The sequence below is a fragment of the Mollisia scopiformis genome (assembly GCF_001500285.1).
Source record: "Mollisia scopiformis unplaced genomic scaffold LY89scaffold_44, whole genome shotgun sequence".
Lineage (NCBI taxonomy): Eukaryota > Fungi > Ascomycota > Leotiomycetes > Helotiales > Mollisiaceae > Mollisia > Mollisia scopiformis.
Window position 1 is genome coordinate 111,619 of NW_017263624.1, and position 21,304 is coordinate 132,922.

Consider the following 21,304-nt stretch of genomic DNA (forward strand, 5'->3'; position numbering starts at 1 on the left):
CAAAAAAGCCTCCCCTCCAGAATGTTCCTTATCTCAACCATGCTCGCTGGTCCGTCCCAGTCTTGTTTCTTAGGCCATGTTCAGATTGCGACTGAAGAAATTACTTACCCATACTGCACGATGGGTATGCAATTGGAGCCGATGATTAATCTGATTTCTGTGGTAATATTCTGAAATCAACATTCAGTCTCACATCACTCTCGCTCCCAAAGCTTGAATAGGGGAGTCTCGCTTAAATTTGAGGAACAATCCCGTGATTGTGCGGAAGCCACAATCGACAATGTCTCATGAGTGAGATTTTGGGCACCATTTACATGTATGTCTTGCATTTGATTGCACAGGGCAAAAGCAATATGGTGCGGCTAATTTGTTGCAACGTCAACTCCATTTTTCTTCATCCCTAGTATCATGCCGTGCCCTTGCTAGCCTCCAGGCCACCCGGGACTTGGGCTTGCCATCACTACAATGGATGAATCCTCATCGTTCGGACATACAGCGACGCGAAGCATATCAGAGCCTGATCAACAGATAACGCCGTTTTCTGACACTGAGACCATCACCAAGATACATTCCATCATTGCTGCCGCTGAGATTGTTGAGGAAACGTCAGATCCCAGCGAGCAAATACTACACCAGTCTACGATATCTAGCCCATCAAGGCAGCAAATCGATCAAGATGAGGAATCGGAGATCTGGTACGATCTTTCACATATCTCACATGATCACCAGAATCCTGCTCCCGAAGGAAACGCAGAAGCGAGCAATGATATCGAGCAAGTTCCAATCATAGATGCAACCGAAGAAGTTGGACCGATCCATTCAAGTCCCCAAGGAACTGATGCACCACTAACCGAGGTCGAAGTGTGGGACCTAGTTGATAGCACGGGAAAACACGCCATCGCGACAGTGATTCAAGACGAGGGAATTCCAGATGAAAGTGCGATCATTGACGAAGAACCACTGGAAACCATAGCCGTCACAGTAGCAATCGGTGCTGCTTTAGATAACCAGACTGAGATCGAGGAACTTTCCGGTGAAGAGGGAGCCCCAGTTTGGGTCATCATCCTAGCTTTGACAGTCTGGTGCTGTTTCATTGTCATCCTCATTGGCATCACATGCTACCTGGCACACTCGATGAACTGGCATGGAGTTGAGATCTTCACGGCAGTCGCACTCCCACTACCTTCCAAAGCTTGGCTTGCATTCTTCCACCTACCAGAAGGACTCTCACTTACTCAAGCGAAAGGGGTCGACTTTGCCGCTGGAGCAGTCATAGCACCAGTATTCATCGGGGTCGCAAACTTTGTTTGGTTCAAGACTGGCAGGAAGCTTTCGCCAAAGATCGACCACACAAATGAAGTTCCCAATGAGGAGACTGGGATTTTCAACTTGAGCAAGCTTCTTGGTTTTATGAGAACGTCAAATCCAAGACTGGTACTGCTAGCTGTATTGCTGCTATCCTCAGCTCTCGCTTCCACTTTACTTTCCAACGTGCTTGGTTACAAAGCCATTCCTGCAGGTTCGGCCGAAGATGTAGGAGCAGAAACGCAAGAGCTCTTATACCAGATGGTCTATATTCCTGGAATACTCTTTCTCGCGCTCTGTGCCGTCACTTCTGCATCGACAGCCGCCTTGTCACTCGTTCTACTCGATTGGAGATCCGCATTATCGAAGAAGAATCAACTCCATCAAGCACGTGAACGTGGGGATGGAATTGCCACTGACGAGCATGATATTGGGTGTGAAAACGTAAACACACGAGCTCATGACTATGTGTCATTCCCAAGATTCCATACAAGTCGACGATTGTTCTCTCGTGGAGGCAGGGAGATCTTCAACTCCAGTCGGAGGAACACTTCGGGAGAAGGAGAAATGGAGCCATTACTGCAACGAACTCAGTCCCATGTCGGGAGCCTTGGATCTCCAGGATCTTGGAGACTTCCATCATTTAGATTTCCAACCTTCACATCGCGCAAAAAAGTCGGCGATATTGAAGGGTCTCGAGAAATTGCGACAGGATTTGTGGCAGATGTGCAAGAGAGTGAGCAGAATGAAGGGCAAAGAGCCTCCTTAGCCCTATGGACGCTACCACGGCTTACTTTTCCTGTTTGGCGGCGAACTCAATCATTACCCATGATGACACAGCAAGCAGAACTGCATGGAGACCAGAATCCTGCAGCCGCACCGCCAATCGAAGTCACAACACCAACTGTTCCAAATATGAAGCAGGGACGTAAGTTCTGGAAGTTCTTGACTTATGGAACATTGGCTGCTCAAGATGAGGCGATCGCCAATCAGAGCAGTGAGGGTAACATTGTCAGCGAGACTGGAGCGACTTCGGACATGATACCAGATATACGAGTACTTAATTCGCTGTGGAAATTGCCATTCCCAAGTGCATTTGCATGGCCTTCTGGGAGCTGGAGGTCTGAAAGGCGAACTCGTCAGCGAGAAGAAGCTTCGGATACAAGTTCACTGCTCTCGCAAGTGGAGCGTGAAGAAGTGACTCTTGCTCGGGTGGAGAGGACGCCATCTTTCTGGGTTGTTCCCAGCTCCACTGGACATTATGTAGCGCCTACGCCTAAAGTCACTTCAAAGGATCCGTCTCTTGAAGGAGAGCATAACAAAACGGTTTCGGTGAATGAACGCTTGGCTGATGGGAAGTCTTCGGAGCCTAGACCGGGTTGGAGCCTCCCTCGATCCAGCTTCTGGTCCATGACAAGATGGTCAACAGATGCAGAAACTTCCTTAGAAACTTTGCCCACTCATGCCGCAGAAGCCGGGCAGCACATAGTTACCGAATCGATAAACGATTCACAAAACACATCAATAACTTCTCGTCAAGCAAAGTCTCACCGAAAACAGTACTCACTAGATCCTTTCACCTGGTTCCCAAAATTCACTTTCCCTCTTGTTTTGGTTGACGTTCCACACCAGGTCGCCGAGCGACGCACGCTTTTGCCTGCTTTCGAAGAGACTTCTCCCAGCAACCAGTCGAAGAGCAAGACCAGGACCTTGACCGCATCTGAAGCTCTGAACATTGCTATTGGAAACGATTCAATGTCATCTACTAGCCGAAGCTCGGTGATGAAAGAGCAAATGATTCAGATTTCTTCCCAGGGCTACGACTCGACTGCAGAAGCAATGACTTACAACGCAGATGATGTTCTCAGAACGAGAAAAGGAAAGAGGGTAGACAACTCGCGGACTTCTGGCAAACGACCTTCACAGATGCCGGGAGTCGCTGTCCCACCACTTAAGCTCAATGTTCCACATCACCCAGTTGGGTGGAGTGTTCCATGGATACACTTGCCCCTATTCTCCAGGGATAGTGAGAGCGAAATGGAGGGAAGTAAGCTGATAGCGCCAATTCAAACACAATCCGACAACTTTGCATCATCATCTCTTGCTCCCTCTCCTTCAATACTTCCTTCACCCACAAAGAAAGGCAAAGAGACAGAACAACATGTGGATCAAGTTGAGTCGATGATTGAGCGGGTGCACGAACTAGACGCACCTGTAGTCATTCATGAACAATCAGTGGTCATGCAGCCAGCTAGAATCGACGAGGACGACGATGATATAGGACAGAAAGCAGCTCTGGGGGTCGGATGGGTGCCATGGGGCTCTCGTAGAATGAAGCCAGATGATGTAGAAACAGCAAGGACAACTGGAAAGAGCCGCGCTCGCAGCCTCACGCCAATGAGACAAGTCCCTCAAAAAAGTTGGTTAACACCGCATGGGTATGAGGAGGCGAGGAGTGGAATTCAAACTACTTCTCCGAATCCTAGTCCCAACAGAGAAGATCGCGGAAGTTGGAAAGGATGGACGTGGTGGGATGTAACATGGCCTCACGTCGTTGACGTTGACCAATCCGGATCACCTTCAACAACAGCCAGCCCTCGTCAAGTTTCTGCGACATCAACGACGTCAAGTAATGACTCAACCTCCCATGAAGTCGGTCCCCAGAAACGAACGCCTGATGCGAGAAGTCGTCCGACTTTCACGGGATCAAACGATTCATACCGTAAGAGGAGACCCCTATGGGGGCTTGGAAAAGCGTCATACCAATTGCCGCAACCTTCTCCGGTTTCGATCATGCTTCCCAAAAATCTATCTCCTAGACTATCGAATAGTAGATCAAAAAGTGAAGAATTTGTTGAACAGGCAGAACCAAGCGAAGCATCTTCAGAGGTTTGGTATTCAGGTGGGACTCAACTCTTAATCGAAGGTCCCAAAAGTCCAAAAGGAAAGAGACCAGCTAAGTACACGTCTCTCACTGAGTGGCCTTGGAGCCATGATCACCACTTTAAAGCGGACGAGGAGGATGCTGGTCCATCTTTTTGGGTGGACGAAGGTGAAGGTAGCAGGAGATCGAGAAAATGGGGCAATGGTCGAAGAAGAGCTTCCCACAGCAGCGAAAGAAGTGCGAGGAAACAGGGTGGTGAAGTTGATACCGAGCCATCGGTCGAGAATGTGAGCTTATGGTGAGAGTAATGTTTAGAATGTTTAGTACCATTTCTTGTACATATATCCAGGAAGCATGTCGTTGAAACAAAATTCATCTAAGACTGTAGTTTGGAAATCTGCGTTCTGTTTTATGAGGAAGAAAGTGTAGTGAAAACATAGTAGACGTGGCTCGGGGATTCTTCGGCAATGGCGGGGTAAAGGTGGGGTAAATTTATGCGCATATCAAAAGCTTCATGTCTTCCTTCAATCAACCGCGCAATCAAATCAGGAAAATCGCTCGAGTTCAATCGACCAGTCTCTTCGGTCTTTTTGTTTTTCATATCTCAATTGCCTGGACTCACGATGCCTTCCTCGACGTCTTCAGACCAAAGAACATTCACGAATTATGTTGCATACAGAGATCCAAACGCTCTGGGAGAACCACGAATTGGACACTTGTTCTTGGACGCCTCTCTCATACAACCCTTAAGCTTCTCATCTGGTACTCCCATCTCCAATCTGTACCAAGTTATCGAGATTGGCGAAAGCCAGATCATGCCATTTGGTGATACAATACCGCTCTCTTCCGTACAGCTGCTCCCACCAATCAGTGGCAGAGATGTTCTAGCTGTCGGCAAAAACTATTTCGAACATGCTGTAGAGTTCAATACTTCTGGGTACGATTCAAGCGACAAGGTTGATCAACCAACTCATCCTGTGATCTTCACCAAACGAGCCACCAGCATCATTGCTCATGGAGACACGATATATCCCCACCATGAATTCACTCAGACTCTGGATTATGAAGGAGAAATTGGGGTGATTGTAGGGAAAGGTGGGTTTAGGATCAGTGAAGAAGCTGCTATGGATCACGTATGGGGATACACGATCATCAATGATGTGACAGCACGAGAGAGACAGAGAGACCACAAGCAATTCTACATTGGCAAATCTGGAGATGCTTTCTGTCCTATGGTAAGTATATCCATTACATATTACTGTAGTCTAATTGAAAACAGGGCCCAATTGCCGTTCCTGCGACTTATCTTCCCAAAACGCTAAGAGTCCAGACGTCTGTGAATGGCGAGAAACGTCAAGATTCTACATCAGGTGATCTGATTTTCTCTGTCCCAATCCTCATCAAGACTTTGTCAGAAGGAACTACTTTACAACCTGGAGATGTGATCGCTACTGGTACACCAGCGGGCGTCGGATTTGGTCAGAAGCCTCCTGTGTTTCTCAAGCCGGGAGACAATATCGAGATTTCGGTGACTGGACTTGGGACATTGAGGAACGTCGTCGGGGACGGATCGGAGAACGGAACGGCAACCAGCACACCCATATCCCATATCCCTGTCAGCAATTTGTCGAAGACATGCGGTGGTGTTGGTCTGACTAGCCTGGGCTCGAAGAAGCTGTATTACCATCAATGCGGTAAAGCAGGAGCTTCTCCTATAATATTTATCCATGGACTTGGGGGTAGTTCGGAGAACTTCAAGCCTTTGATTTCGAAATTGAACCTCAGCAGGCACTATTCTCTTCATCTTCTGGACCTCGAAGGCCATGGACTTTCTCCAACCTCTGCCACTTCCGTCATTTCCATCTCCAGTTATGCGGCGGACGTGTATGCACTTGCTGAGCACGCTCGAATTAGGCAAGCAACCATCATCGCTCACAGCATGGGATGCTTGGTTGCTTTTTCGCTTGCCATCCAACACCCCGAGATCGTTTCTAAACTCATTCTCTTGGGACCGACGCCGTCGCCATTGTCACCTTCTGATCGCACTATTCGATTAGAGAGAGCTACATCTGTGAGAAAATCAGGAATGGGACCGGTAGCCGACTCAGCTGCAGAGACTCGAATGTCATTAAAAACCAAGTCAGAGAATCTGCTTGCGATTACCGCTGTTCGTATGTGCCTACTTGGCCAAGATCATGAGGGGTATGCGAAGGGGTGTATGGCATTGGCTAACGAGACCGAGGCTCTCCCCATTCATGGAATCAAAGCGAAGACGCTGATTGTGACTGGTGATGAAGACGTGGTATCCTCGCCTGGTGTCTGCGAGGACTACGGCTCAAAAATTCCGGACTCTAGGATCGAAATCTTGCCGCAGACTGGGCATTGGCATGTCTTCGAGGATCTGGTAGGAGTAGTAAATGCCATTGGGCCTTATTTGTCAGAGTGAATGACGAAAAGGGAAAGACACTCGATGAGGTCCAACCATAGCATTAGATTCTTACATCTGGTGCATTTACGATTAGAACTTTAAGCCTTATAGTGATCTTTATGACATCTCCAGCGGATGATCGACTCGGCTAAGTCAGGGGCTTGATAGGGGTTTCAGCGCTAACTCACAGGCTTTCCCTCCAGGAAGGTTGACTCTTGGGCGCTAGGCAGACTTCGGCGTTAGGCTGCGGGTGACGGAGGCGACCAACAAATCTCGAGTATTTCTCCCGTTCATTGTTTTTCTTTTCTCCCTCATATTTTCTCTTCGTCTTATCTTCCAGTGTTCCACATCCAGTCAACCCGAAACGAACAAACTGAAGGCTCGTGCACGACTCGGAGAATACAAATTCCTGACGAGAAGCCCTCAATCGCATTCAGTGGCCAGCCGCCAATTTTTTCAATTGATGGCTGATCAAAGACTCAAGATTGCCTCTTCCAAATCCCCCCAAACAAAGATTGAGGGCGCTTTACGTGCTACTTCGTTCTCGCCTGCATGCAGGGCCCTTGCATCAACTTTCCTGGACCTGCATATCCCGTGGCTTATCTCTGTTATGGATCAAGATCACTCGTGGTGTTCCACCCGAACAAGCCCGTCGATGTCACTCATTTAATATTTGGCTTCATGGCGCAGAAGCAAGACACAATTCAATGTTCGGGTACTGGGATACTCCAAAACTTCCCGAGCTGGATCTATTCCGAGCTGAGGGTCACTGCATCGGGAATATTTCAGGGGCATATGTCGATCAATGCCAACGAAAACTGGAGAGTGACATGCCGCTGAGCCTCAACTACCCAATTCATTTATGCTTATCTGATTACCCAGTCTCGGAAAATACTCCTGCATCCGAGAGATACTGTATGGTTTGCTTCAAATTTTCCCTCGAGCTCTCAAAGATCTTTTGAGTTCTTGATCAGGGCTAGTTGCCCAGGCGATTACAAGAATGCTCTTCACATCCTCGCCGAGTCAGTGTCACCACAGACCTTCAAGACCCCCAATAGATAAAAGGCGAACGCCACTTGTTGAACAACCTTTCGTCCACCCGTCAGACAAAAGCAAACATCCATGCGCTTTCAATGAACGCCTTCCGAGGCTGAAAAGGGAGCCATTGGCTTTTCTGCAATATCAATCATAATTTAAAACAATACTTCTTCCTCTTCCTCCTCTTCATCCTCTTGGCAAGACCTATCTTCCTCATATTTTTATCGCGTGCCAAGTTTTCCCTGTGCCACTCTTTTCCTGGGAACACAATACACTCGTTACTAAGTCAGTCACTCGTTCAAGATGAGGTGGTTCAAGGTTCTTGGACTGGTAGTCCTACCCGCTGTTAATGCAGTTGCTTCTACGGATTCCCTCCAGGATACGGTAAGCAATCATGTCCGATGGAGACTTTGGTGCTAATGTTCTTAGGATCCAGCAAACTCCGGATACCTCACAAATCACAACATCGATCCTGCAGCGGTTCCAAACTATACTCTCAAATGGAGGATGACCTACAACACCAACGAAGCTTTCTATGCCAAACCGTTAGTATGGACTCCGCCAGGTGGTACAGTCGAGCAGGTAATTACTGTGTCCAATCAGAACAATATCAGGATTCTTGATTCAACATCCGGCGCGACAATCAATTCGAGAACACTGGACCCTCCCTTCCTATCCTCTGATAGCATGTGTGGGGATATTCCAAACACGATCGGTATAATTAGCACACCTATCATCGATCCTGCCACCAATATAATGTATCTGATATCAAAGGGGTACATTGGAGGTATGTTCAAGAGGTTTGAATCATCAAGTTGAGGCTAATAGGAACAGGTGCTAGCAGTGGAGGTGCCATCAATGGTAAGCCAAGATACTCTTCACATCGAATCATGCTGACATCGATGAAGGACAGGATAAATTTTATGCTGTTCAGCTCCCAGGGCTCACTGATGTGCCTGGGTTCCCGACCATCATCAGTGGTAATGCCGACAACGACCCAACAAGATACTTCATTGCAGGCACTCTCAATCAAAGACCATCATTGAACGTCATTGGAAATACTATAATTGCTGGATTTGGTGGACATTGCGACAACTTCAACTATACTGGAATGGCTTTAGGTATAAGCAAAACCACGGGCGATATTACGGCAATGATGGCAATGATGGCAAGCCCAGGTGCTCCAAGTCCCCAACCACTTAACATCTTGACCCAGAACGGAGGCAAGGCTGGTATATGGCAATCCGGTACGGGTCTCGCCGTGGATAGCACTAATAGCAGAGTCTTCTTTGTCACTGGGTACGTCAATCGCCAATATATCTAGACTCTGCTGATATTTCAAAGCAACGGCATCGGAAATGGTGACAACGCTGCAGGTGCTCCAGCCAGTGGCAAAACCCATATTAGCACCCTTGAACAAGCGACTGTTGATGTTGGTGTGAGCGCCAACGGCGCATTTACCCAACAAGATTACTTTGCGCCCTACGAGTACGCATCTTTGAACGGTGGAGACAGAGATTTTGGATCATCAGGAGCTTGCCTTCTTGATCCATACTTTTCGGGTGGTGGTGTTAACCGCATTATCGTTGCAGGAGGAAAGACAGGAAAAATCTATGTTATGAACGCCGATAACTTGGGAGGATTCAATACAGCCGCTGGAGGTGGAGATGGAGGTAAGTTTGAGTGTTCGATGTTTGATATGATGCTAAGCCACGTCAAGTTCTTCAGACAATCCAACAGCCACTTGCTCTACTCAGCGGCGTAGCCAGTTACCCTGCTGAAGGTGGCTACATCTAGTAAGTTCTTCAGTTTAGAATCAGACTTATGATCTAACGAGTCCAGCTTCGCTCCTTCCGCCGGTCCCTTGTATGCGTACTCGTTTGGCATGTGTGGAGGAGTGCCTTGCTTCACGCTTGCTGGCCAAACTGCTATGATTTTTGCTGGTCGTGGAGCTCCAACAGTCACGAGCTTGAATGGAAAAGCCGGAAGTGGTATTGTAAGTTTGCTAGACATTGTTTGGGATTACGGTATTAATTCGTATTAGGTCTGGATGGCCGATGTCAATGATGGTATCGTTGCTTTCAATGCGGTGCCTGTCAATGGTGCCTTGGTCCAAATCACCTCTCCAGCCACTGGTCGATTACAGAAGATGCAACGTCCAGCTTTTGGAAATGCCGCTGTCTACTCCTCAGAAGTCAATGAGATTCTTGCAATTGGAGGAACTTCTACTGTCACAGAGCCTTCGTTGCAATGCGCTCCGAATTCAATTGCGTTCGGAAGTGTGGTTGACGGTACAACATCGGTCGTACAACTGACCTGCACTGTTGGTACCAACTCGATGACAATCAAAAGTGCGACTACTGGACTTCACATCTTCCAATACTCTGGACTGCCAACAGGAACTCTGGCTGCAGGTTCTTCGTTCACTATCCCGGTTACCATAAACCTTACCAGCGCGGCTCTGGAGAACACGAGGGTCATTGATGGCGTCCAAATTGTCCCTGGTACCGAGAGTTCGATCTTGAGTTTTGTGGACTCTCTGGGCTTTACCACCACAGTATCCCTCAGTGGAAAGGTCGTTGCTTCAGGTGGATTCCCTGTCATCACACCTTACACTTTGGAGTTCGGAAGCTCAACTGTGGGCCAGACTGTTGCCAAAACCTTCACGGTCACAAATGATGGTGCAGGAACTTTGGTTCTGACTTCTTTTGCCTGGACTGATCCTAAAGTAACAAATCCTCCTTCAAATTCTGTCGTACCGGGCGGTTCTACCATCATCGGAAAAGATTTTACATCCTCGGACTTCCCGGTCAATGGAGCCACAATTGCATCGGGCGCAACAATTACCATTGCTGTCAATTGGTCGCCAAGCGTTGCGGGAGTAGGGTCAGCTCTATTGACTTTCACCACCAATGGCGGAGTCACTGATATCATGTTCACGGGAACTGCAGCCGCGTGCACAACTTGCACCTCATCAAGTATGTTGGCTTCTCCATCTTCATCTTCTGCGAGCCCCTCTTCATTATCTCTTCTATCCTCCTCATCCTCGCTATCTGCAGCACAATCCTCATCTACGCTTGTGCTCTTAACGCCAACATCATCGTCCCTTCTTGTGTCCTGGTCATCCTCATTACCTGTACCGCAGTCCCCGTCCACGCTTCTGCTCTTAACGTCCACGTCGTCATCCTCTCTTGTATCCTCGTCATCCTCATTATCTGTACCACAATCTTCGTCCACGCTTGGACTCTTGACGTTCACATCGTCCTCTGTCACAGCACTGACGTCTTCTTCACTGCTCTCTATACCATCGTCTACTGGATCCTCCTCGATGTCCTCACTGTGGTCCTCAAGCGCATCGAGCAGCCTGAGACCGTCTTCTACACTGCCTTCTTCGATCATGTCTACCTCCTCGATTGTTTCATCTTCACTTGCTTCTTCCTCGCTGCAGCAGACTTTACAGTCAACAAGCACTTACATTGTCTCGACAGGGCTTTCCACGTCTACCAAGGGAACGTCAAGTTCTTCGTCCACAAAGCTTTCAACTAGCTCCACGAGCAAGATCTCAAGCTCTTCGTCGACAAAGCTGTCATCCAGTTCCTCCACAGCCAAGTCCTCAAGCTCATCATCCACCAAGCTTTCAACTAGCTCCTCCACAGCCAAATCGTCAAGTTTATCATCTACCAAACTTTCAACCAGCTCCTCCTCTGTCAAATCTACGACCTCCTCGAAGTCTTCATCGACTGTCGGCCCTTCAAGCGTGAAAGCCAGCACCACCAAGTCAACCTCAAGCTTCGTCACAATGACGAAGTCCTCATCAGTTACCGTTGCAACTCAAACTGGTGCATATAATTACTTGGGTTGTTACCAGGAAGTCAGCAATGGAAAGGTTCTTCCCCTTTTACTGGCCAACGACACGATCACTCCCCAAGTCTGCGAATCTCTTGTCTTGTCACTCGCAGCCAAGCCAACTCCAACCCACTATCCATACTACTATGTTGAATATCACAGAGAGTGCTATGCTGGTTCCAGCTTGAATTTCGGAACTGCTGGTGTGACCAGTGTAACTGGCGCACATGCTTGCACCGATGTCTGCAGTGGTTCCGTTGGAGCTACATCCACTGGAACGGCTTTCTGCGGTGGTTGGGCAATGTTCGATCTCTATGCTACAGGAGGATCCAGCTTACCATTTGTTCCCGCAACCACACAGAGTGTATAAATAGCGATTTTGTCGATAGCGAAGGCGTCATGTTTCCCAGCGGATGCACACAATTTTGAAGTTTTAATGTTTATTGAATTGTATATATTTGAAATTTGAAGGCAAGAAGTGGTGAATTGTTTGTGTTCCTCTTCGATATTGTTTGCCGTTTCAACTTGAGTTTCTGTTGCATGTCGCAGTTGTTGCACCTTCCAAATCGAGTAATTGTCACACGAGATGATTCATAATTCAATCCAACAAGAAATTGCTGCTGTCAGATGGCAAGCAATGCTATATAAATAGAGGGGTGACCCTGAAGATAGTATCTCGCTGATATTATTAGAAATCTTCCCCGCCGAATTTCCTCTTTGCTTCACCAACAAAACAAGTCAACCCATTGTCTCCAATTCTCCCAAATGATATCTGCGATTAACACAGAGCAAGTGCAATAAGAAATGAATGTGACTCTTCACATAAGGATTTGATAGTCTGTCTTTCGATATAAGTTCGGACTTTCTCTACTTTCTCACCAACCACCACTTCCCAGAAAGCGAACCAGCTCGACTCCTAGTCCTAGTAGAGGAAATTCCATGATAGTTCAAGTTGATGAAATTGTTGCACATCGCACTTCTTACGCCTTCCCAATGCAGCAGTACAATATCGATATAGAACTTGCCATTGTTTTAGGCGGATACCGGGTCGGAAAGCTCCCCATTCCCGAGGAACATGTTCGGTTTCACTTTCAGATGAAAACAGCGCCTACGAGAGGATTCACAGGGCGACCTCATCTTCTATTTCTCATATCTCTCTATAATTTGATGCCTATACTCGACGTGAGGTCTCAGAACTGGAGGTGCTATTACAAGATTTCCCGGATAGAAGGCGCACGTGATGTGATTCACTGCCAAGTGGCGTTCCTTGACTTGGCCAATCTCTGTCTGTAAACATCCTTTCCAGCAAATTTTATCAAATATGGATCCTTATTGTTTTTCAGAGTACTACGGAGCTCTCCGCAGCTGTATGGCACGGCACGGATGAAAGTATCGGCAGGACGCTCCGCTTCGCCTCCTTCCGAGGCTATCTGCAGCAATATATTTCAATCTCTCCATCCCGCTCTGACTTATGATCCCCCCTTCATCTGATCTAGATCATCATGCAATATCAAAGTACTGCTAAGAGGCTCTCCGGAAGTCCACCGCCGTGATCCATTCTTCCATTCGGAGATTTGTTTGCTCGGATGGATCTATTTTCGACCGAATGTATATTTAACTTCATTTTCAGCTGTGCTATCCAATAACTTCTCCAAGCATGGAGTCGCGATGCCGCGGAACTTCGGTCGCAAGGTCCATAGACCTGAACTAGACGAGACCATTCGCATTTCAGTCTCTCATCGTCCAAATGGTTAAGAAGTACCAAGGTACATTCAATTTCCAAGGCTCAGCGTTCTCTCTATCTTTGTCTTCGTTATGCTTATCACTACTGTCTTCGCGCTTCTCAGCTTCACCTCTTTTTGTGCTGCTCTTCCAACAGCAGATGCTGCAGACGCGCATCGAGATGTGAATCCTTTCGTTGGAAAACATTACTTCGCCAATTCCAATTACGCGAACGAACTCAACCAGACTGTAGCAGCTTTCCTCGCTAAGAACGATTCTCTGAACGCAGCAAGAACTCGCACAGTCCAGAAGACAGGAACTTTCGTACGGGTCACCACCGTCTCTGGCTTAAGTCTCATCAATCAGACTGTCTCTGAAGCCCGAAAAGAACAACGAAAAACGCACAAGAAGCAGATCATCGAGCTAGTTCTATACAACCTCCCTGACCGAGACTGCTCTGCTGGAGAATCCTCTGGGGAATTCAGCCTTGCAAACAATGGGCTGGAGTTGTACAAACATTCGTTCGTTGATCCGTATGCTGCAACTCTGAAAGCAGCTTGGGATCTTGACTTTGCTATCATTCTCGAGCCAGACAGTCTGGGGAACGTCATCACGAACCAGAATGTCCCACTGTGTGCGAATGCTTCATCCGCTTATGAAGAAGGAATTGCCTACGCCATCGCTAAACTTCAAGCTCCCAATATCGCGTTGTACATTGACGCAGCACACGGCGGATGGTTGGGTTGGGATGGTAATCTGCCGTTGGGTGAGCATTCTCTCTTCTCCAAGCAACATGTCCAATGATTCTTAGCTGCTGCCGAATTCTCCAAAGTCGTCACCCTAGCCTCAAACTTCACCGCCGGTGCCAAGATCCGCGGTTTCTCAACAGACGTCTCAAACTACAACCCCTACATTGCCAATCCACGCGCAAACTACACCCAATACTCCAACTCCTACGACGAACTGCACTACGCCGAAAGTCTCGCCCCGTACCTTACCAATGTTTCTCTTCCCGCGCACTTCATCATTGATCAAGGACGGAGCGGACTGCAGAATACGAGGACGACGTGGGGAGATTGGTGTAATGTCGAAGCGGGATTCGGGATCCGACCTACGACGAACACGAACAGCAGTTTGGTGGATAGTATTGTGTGGGTGAAGCCGGGTGGGGAGTCGGATGGTGCGTGTGGGCCGACGATTGATGGGGAGGCAGCGCCTGTTGCGGGGTTGTGGTGGGAGGCGTATGTGGAGGCTTTGGTGAAGAATGCTGAGCCGCCTTTGGCTCCTACTTGGGGGCGAGGGTGGCATTGAGGGCTTGTGTATGAGATATTGATACAATATTTAAGGTGCAAGTTGCACATTGGTTTTGGCTTTCTGGAAGAGTAGTATCAAATGCAGATTGACGAGAGGGAATGGAACTTACAATACAAATGGGTCACTTTGGATCAGGGAAACCACTTCAGAAAGCTTGGTACTGTCTCACTCATTCATTCCATCTTACATGATTTGTTGAAGTCAGCCAAAGCTAGAGATTCTGCCATCTTACCTTGCCTACTGACTTCACATGCTGTCTTTACATAGTACATAAAGGCTGACAGGCAGCCAATTGTGCAATAGTATATCTTCTTCACCCATACAAAGAGCAACCACCCCTCCAACAGACACCACAGCAATTGCTCTTCTTCTTCACGGCGACAAGTCTTCCACCACTTATCATGCTCCACGCTGACCTTCTCGCCGTGCATACTGACCACTTCCATCACTTCCACCTCGCCAAACACCAGAGCCCTTCTCTTTTGTATAACCTCCTGCTCTACCAGGACTCTGTATATCATAAGAGACACCTCCTTTAAAGCGAGGTTCCTCGTCGTATTGCAAAGCGGAGTACTCTTGACGAGCATAGTCAGGGTGTCGATGATAAGACAAGGGTCCTCGAGGGGTTCGACTCCTGGAATCCCGCATTCTATCAACGGGTACACAATTCGACGAAGTTGCACGAGGAGCTTGACTCTTAGGACCCGGATTCCTATCAGGACTAGGTGAGCGTCCGAGACGGCCGATCCTATCGGGATGTACAAGTTTGAATGATGATGGTCCGGATGGGGCTGCTTGGCCGTTGAGATTCCGAATCCTGTTCGGATGTATACGATTCGATGAGGTCGCGCAAAGGGCCTGACTCTTAAGAACCGGAGTCTTGTCAGGACTTGGTGAGCGTTCGAGAGAAAGATGACCAAGCCTGTCAGGATGTACGCGTCCATGATGCTCGGATCCTCTATCAGGAGATCTACTACGACGTCTCTGATCGTGAGAAGGTGACCTCTCCCAATACGATGGTTTGCGACGGGAAGCACGGCGCCACATAAGCTCTTCGTGCAACTCGTAGGTTGTGATTAAATTTGCCAATGTGACGGAGCTTCGGTAGGCGTCTTTGAGATCACCCCCGGCTTCCATCTCAGCGAGCCGGGACTCGAGCGAGGATATCAAGGAGGTGCGCAGACGTTGCATTGTAGATTCCTGATGTAGTGATCCGTTTGGTTGGGAAGCGAGATCTGGGGAGGCACACTCAAAGTCTGATCCTTCTTGAACCGCATCTTCTCTGGCCGTCCGCTCTTGGCTTCTGCTCTTCGAATCTCCTCGAACTTGTTCAGGCGAACCCAGGACATCTGGAATAGCACGTGGCGATGAGACTCGAGTGTTGTAGTCTTCCTCATCCTCCGACATGAAAATGCTCTCCGTAATAGCAACCGGGATATCTGGAACCTGAGATACTCGTGAATCAACACTCTCTTCCCTCTTCTCAGGCTTAAGATTCCACATCTCAGCCAATCTCTCCACGATATCAGGAGTAGGAGATGTTCTCATGGTAAGAAACCCACCATCTCCGTCCACTCTCGAACCATCAACACGCCCAGACATCAGCGATGAAGGAACAAAAGCAGCTGGAGCAAGACCCCCAAAATTCTCCTGGTACCAACCTCTGAACAACATTCTCGCAGCTTCGAAAGCTGCATCATCTTCCTGCTCCTCGACGATGACCTTCGCGTCTCCGAGAGACGCGGAAGTGGATGGTGATACAAAGGCTGATGCCTCGTCGCGCACCTCTGCAGGCTCGGAGAGTGAAGCTGAGGCTGGATCTGCGATTGGAGATTCCGGTGGTTTCGTTTCACCTTGCTCTGCTGCCAGGGCCTTCACTGCCAGCTGCTCTTGCTGCGAAAGCTCTGGCTGTATACTTTGCCCTAATCCACCGCTGGAGACATCTTCAGCGACGTCAGACTCCGGATTACGCGCCGTCAATGGTAGACGCGCGAGAGTTTGACCCATTGCGCGGTGTTGCGTTGTGCCGTGCGTTGTGTTGTTGTTTTGGTGAGGTGAGGTTGAAAGATCGCGAGATTTGGTATCTGGCGGAAGGAAAACACTTTCCCGGGCCAGATTTCTTTCGACAAGACTCGGCTTCGAATAAGTTTGAAGAGCAGGAAGCATGGATCAGATTCACAATTAAGCAAAGATCAAGAACAACGTTCTTCAAAATCACGAAAATCACGTGACAAAGATACATTCCATACCAATTCTGTTGACTTGGTTTACATCTACAAAATATGAGTGCCTCTGTGTTGGTATACATATATACAGTCTAATCCACCAGAGAAGATAAGTATAATCAAGAAATTTTTGCTCAAGAAATTTTCAAGAAACCGCAGACACCGACGCTGACAAAAATAGCAAGTCGATCACTAGATCATCTAACACTCATTCGATTCATACCATCCTCAACTCCATCCATGTCGACAGCCTTGCCCTTTCCTTTGCTGGCAGCACTAGCTACGCTGCTTCTTCTCCGCTCTTTCATTCGTCTCAATGCTTTGGTAGCCTCGCCCTCGCTCCTTGCCATCTGTTCATCGTGATTCAAAACCTTGCCATAGTTTATCCTTTCGCCAAAGTCTCCCACCACATCTTCATTCGATCTCTGATAGCCTGCCACCGGTGCTCTCTGACCGAGGCCGGGCAACATGCCTTCAGATCCGTAACCACTTTCTCGGAATAGTAGACCTTCTTCACCTTTGGCGGCTGGTCTCTCAGCACCGAACGCAGCACCTGCAGGGTCTTCATCACTTTCGTACGCCTCAATTGGAGAGCTCAAATCACCTAGTCCAGCGCCGATATACACAGGCTGTGTCCTGCCGTGAACATCCTCAAAGACAGGAGGGTGACGCCATACATATTCTGTCTTGGGATAACCTTCCTTGGTCGTGTACTCTTTCTTGCTAGAAAGTACAGGCTCGAGGATGTTCTTTGATCGAGAGCTAACTGATGCCCGTGAACCTGCTCTTGATCTTGTCTTGGGCTCCCCTCGTGCCAAACCAACTACCGGACCATCAGCACCATCATCCTCGTCGATATTTGTGTGAGAATAGATTGATTGGGAGAGAGATTGTGTCCTTGGCCTCCCATCTTTGACGACATTCCAGTCTCCATTTGACTTTCCTGTGATTGTATGTTTGGTATACTTATACAGTTCGTTCTCTGGTATCTCAATCAATGCTTTCCCATCATCGGACGGAACGTAGTGCTTCGTTGGAAGGATCTCGGTCTCGATTACAGGGAGTATGCGGTGGTAAACATCGTGCGTATGGATCTCTCGGGTGATTCTTTCTTCGCGAATCTCGTGTCGAGTTGGAGTAACATATTCGTGGGTCACGGCTATTGACGCATATTAGCAGCCGAATTACCAGTCTCTGAATCTGGGATAAGAGGCCAATTTTCTGGTGGGAATGATGGTGGCTGCATAATATCATGTGGGGAAACATGAAGCGGAGAAAGGACAGGTGCTGTGTATTGTGATGAATGCCCAGAACGCACTGACATGCGTGAGGTGGACAAGGGACGTGATATGTTGGGTCGGGGTCGATGAATAGATATGGTAGGAATAGGAGGTGGATATGTACCAGGTAATGTCTTAGTGGTGACATCCGTGTCCACCGTATTGCTCAAGTCAACTACTCCTTCCAGACTGATCGGTTCACTTCGCTCCTCAATCAGCATTCCTGCTCGTTTGTTGGTCGCGCTCGTTGGTGATCTGGTCGAAGAACGATCCGAAGAACTGGGAAAGGCAGAGTAGCTCCCCTTGGAGGCGTGTCCGTTCGTAGTGGTCGTGGTCTGACTTGCCGAAGACATGGTCCTCCGTCTTTGTTTGGCACTGGAGTTGGATTTTTGTCTCAAGTGAGTTGGCTGAGTGGCTCTTGGTAACTCCTCAGGAGTTGCCACTGGTGGAGGCTCCTTCAATGTCCTAGATGGTACAGCAGCAGGTTGCACGTTTTCTGGCACAGAAGCAATTCGAGGTGCGGCAGCGGATGGCTTGAAGACTTTCGAAAGACCAGACTGTTTAGGGGAAGGAACAACAGGAGGTGGTTCTCTCAGCGTTCGTCGTCCTCGATCAGGAGTAGCACCTGGTCGGCGAAGGGTTTCATGCATACTCGAGTCTTGTATAGAAGATGCAGACAAGGGTGATAATGCTCTTCCACTTCGATTGTGGGCGAGATCCCCATTTGTGGAACGATCATCGTCACGACCACCATTAGTGGAATAGGAATATACTGATGGCGAGTCGGTTCGTAGAGGGTACGGCACGCCGGGTCTTGATGCAGTAGCCGTAGCAGTAGATCGAACAGAGGCAGCTTTTGCGTGACGAAGGGGGCGAGTATGAGGCTGAATGTCGTCACTGGGGCCAACATCATCATGGCCTAGAACGTGGCCTAAAGCGGAGGAAGTCCTCGAATGGCTGCCATCTGACCCTCCCAGGCCAGACCTCTTCTTGGGGGAATATACCGTTCTCAGGTAACTGAACTCTGGGGAGTTCAGGACCAATCGGGGTTCCCGCTCTTTGGATTTGGAACCAGCTATATTACGATCGGCCACATCCTCGCCATAATTCCTCACCCCTGATGCCTTTGTGCGGTGCTGTGAAGTTTCTCGAGAGGGTCTAATATTCGAATGTGCTTCCAGCAGATCCACATGTGATTTATGTGATGCATGCGAATCACTTCTATTGTGACGTGCAAATGGAGGGACGAATGCATCATTGTACTGTTCTGCCTCTACGCCTTTCCGGGGCTGATATGTCTGCACCTCGCGCGGAGGCTTGGGAGTCGTGCTTCTTACTGAAGGATTTGGTACCGGAGGAGTAGGAGGAGGTTCGACGGTGCTGTTGCGGAGAGAGTTTCGTCTGCTAGAGCTGCTGAAGAAGCTGGGCGGGGATTTCATAGAGAAACCTGATCGTGTCCTTCCATTGCTATTGCCGTTCACGTTTGCACTGCCATTGCTGTTCACGCTTCCAAGTCCCCTTCGATGGCCATCATTTGGCGCGGTTCGTGGTCTTTCGATAGGATCTTCGCGATATCGTGGGACATTTGGAGCTGCTGCAACAGCTGATTGTCTCCGAGTGTCCCTCTTTGCCCTGGAACGCTGAATCTCCTCCAGGACATTGGGACCATTGCCTGCAACCGGATATGATCCCTTGACTGGCGGATCTCTGGCAACAGCAGCATCGTAGGATTGACCTCTAATGTTGGAATTGCCGTTGGACTTGCCAAAGAACAAATTTCTGAGTCGCGACATCGCGACCGCAATGGCCAGTATCGCACCCAGGGTAAGACAAACCCCAGCCGTCAGCCGGGCAGGCGAGCGCGGGGGATCCACGAGATGCCTGCAATTCGCTGGGGATCCACGACGCAGATGTCGGAGATTTTTATGATGGCATGGTCATGTTGTTGTGACGAGGGCGATGGAGATGGGATGGACGGAATTATGTTGTTCGTTGCACGCGAAGGAACAACAGAGAAGAGATTTAATGTTCGTTCCGGTTCTGGTGCCCTCGACGGCGTCGTCCTCGCCAGGGGATTTTCGTCTGTGACAGGCAAAGCGGAAGCTGAATTTACCCCTTTCAGCTCAAGTGTTTGTTGCGTGTTTGCTAGCCGTGTCCATCCACCGCCATTTCGTCCATGTCGGGTATGGATTGGAGGGGCCGTAGAGACGCAGGTGCAAAGTGCAGTGCAGTGCAGTGCAGTTGCAGCAATCACATTACAATAAAAATGACGGTTGAGTTTTCACTTCCTCGTTTCGGTGATAGCATCACGGGCGGCGTGTCCTTGTGCGGTGGTTTCGCAGCAGGGACCAGCTCCAAAGCGAGCTGCTGCACTCAGGGGTGACCTTCATATCTCGGGATTGTCCCTCTCGACTATTGGCTTCGGCCCAGGAAAATTCCTGATAACGCAGCAGAACCCCAGCAGATTTACGAAGTATGCAGTGGGCTATTGTCTCATTCACAGAGAGCTGTAGTAAGCTCCATCGTCGATTCACTCCTTATTGTACAGCATGTGCATTGACAGAGGCCTCCATCAGCTCCTCTGCTGAGTCTAGAATACCCCTCTGCTTGCCTCACTTCTTAGGTAGGCAATGAGGCTCGAATCTTTTCATACCTATCCTATTTTGCTTTCACACCTCGGTTGCTCTTCCTCGGAGCGTCTTGGCTCTTCGAAATTCTTTAGATCTAGATCATTTGAGACGGCTTGAACAACATGTACAGTCATTGGCTGCACAGATGCATTTATCTGCTTCCGGCTTAGACTTGTCTCCCGCTCCAAGTAGAGCGGGGTTGAGGCAAATGGCTGCCACTGCTCAAGCTGTCTAAAGTCTTTAGTGCGGCTTCATGCATCGACGACCGTTCTTCTGACGTACGCATTAACTTTACAACTCATCGAGATTTATTCACGTTTAACCATATCCAACGATTTATCAACCATTCAAGTAAACGCCGTGACCAGCGTCATCACCGTTGGCCCGAGATCTCAGAGACGGGATCCATCAGAAGGAAGAAGGAAAAGGAAAGTCCATAGCTACGAATGTGGCGTCCCTTCATCAGATTTCTTGATTTCCTGCTATTTATCTACATCAAACTCGTTTCAGCCTGGGTGCTACGTGGACATGTGAGCTATCAACATAACGGAAGACGTTCCTGCGGAAGTCTGGGCTTTACTTGCCGTGCAGCGGAGATGCCTGTCCCGCAGACGGGAAGCCATGATGCAGTC

The 21,304-nt window shown here is 48.7% G+C and overlaps 6 protein-coding genes across 6 annotated transcripts; 4 read left to right on the forward strand and 2 right to left on the reverse strand.

Moving 5' to 3' along the window:
- Nucleotides 1–465: 465 nt before the first annotated feature.
- On the forward strand, nucleotides 466–4,491 carry LY89DRAFT_743884 (uncharacterized protein; the record flags this gene model as incomplete). Its single annotated transcript, XM_018220996.1, has 1 exon — nucleotides 466–4,491. One exon carries the CDS (start codon nucleotides 466–468, stop codon nucleotides 4,489–4,491), a length of 4,026 nt encoding a protein of 1,341 aa, XP_018060763.1.
- A 227-nt stretch (nucleotides 4,492–4,718) lies between these two features.
- Nucleotides 4,719–6,752, forward strand: LY89DRAFT_662194 (fumarylacetoacetate hydrolase-like protein). Its single transcript, XM_018212636.1, has 2 exons — nucleotides 4,719–5,424; nucleotides 5,469–6,752. Exons 1-2 carry the CDS (start codon nucleotides 4,813–4,815, stop codon nucleotides 6,633–6,635), a joined length of 1,779 nt encoding a protein of 592 aa, XP_018060764.1. The 5' UTR covers nucleotides 4,719–4,812; the 3' UTR covers nucleotides 6,636–6,752.
- Nucleotides 6,753–7,708: 956 nt separating this feature from the next.
- Nucleotides 7,709–11,982, forward strand: LY89DRAFT_412163 (uncharacterized protein). The gene is made up of 8 exons (XM_018207335.1): nucleotides 7,709–8,039; nucleotides 8,085–8,442; nucleotides 8,490–8,516; nucleotides 8,564–8,954; nucleotides 9,000–9,328; nucleotides 9,376–9,451; nucleotides 9,498–9,651; nucleotides 9,700–11,982. Exons 1-8 carry the CDS (start codon nucleotides 7,959–7,961, stop codon nucleotides 11,869–11,871), a joined length of 3,588 nt encoding a protein of 1,195 aa, XP_018060765.1. The 5' UTR covers nucleotides 7,709–7,958; the 3' UTR covers nucleotides 11,872–11,982.
- An 862-nt stretch (nucleotides 11,983–12,844) lies between these two features.
- LY89DRAFT_790573 (glycoside hydrolase family 6 protein) lies at nucleotides 12,845–14,695 on the forward strand. The gene is made up of 2 exons (XM_018223382.1): nucleotides 12,845–13,989; nucleotides 14,035–14,695. The coding sequence occupies exons 1-2, from the start codon at nucleotides 13,317–13,319 to the stop codon at nucleotides 14,532–14,534; spliced, it is 1,173 nt and encodes a 390-aa protein (XP_018060766.1). The 5' UTR covers nucleotides 12,845–13,316; the 3' UTR covers nucleotides 14,535–14,695.
- A 241-nt stretch (nucleotides 14,696–14,936) lies between these two features.
- On the reverse strand, nucleotides 14,937–16,703 carry LY89DRAFT_726597 (uncharacterized protein; the record flags this gene model as incomplete). Its single annotated transcript, XM_018219065.1, has 1 exon — nucleotides 14,937–16,703. The coding sequence occupies one exon, from the start codon at nucleotides 16,701–16,703 to the stop codon at nucleotides 14,937–14,939; it is 1,767 nt and encodes a 588-aa protein (XP_018060767.1).
- Nucleotides 16,704–17,576: 873 nt separating this feature from the next.
- LY89DRAFT_412204 (uncharacterized protein) lies at nucleotides 17,577–20,051 on the reverse strand. The gene has a single exon (XM_018207336.1). It carries the CDS (start codon nucleotides 19,833–19,835, stop codon nucleotides 17,922–17,924), a length of 1,914 nt encoding a protein of 637 aa, XP_018060768.1. The 5' UTR covers nucleotides 19,836–20,051; the 3' UTR covers nucleotides 17,577–17,921.
- Between the last annotated feature and the right edge of the window lie 1,253 nt (nucleotides 20,052–21,304).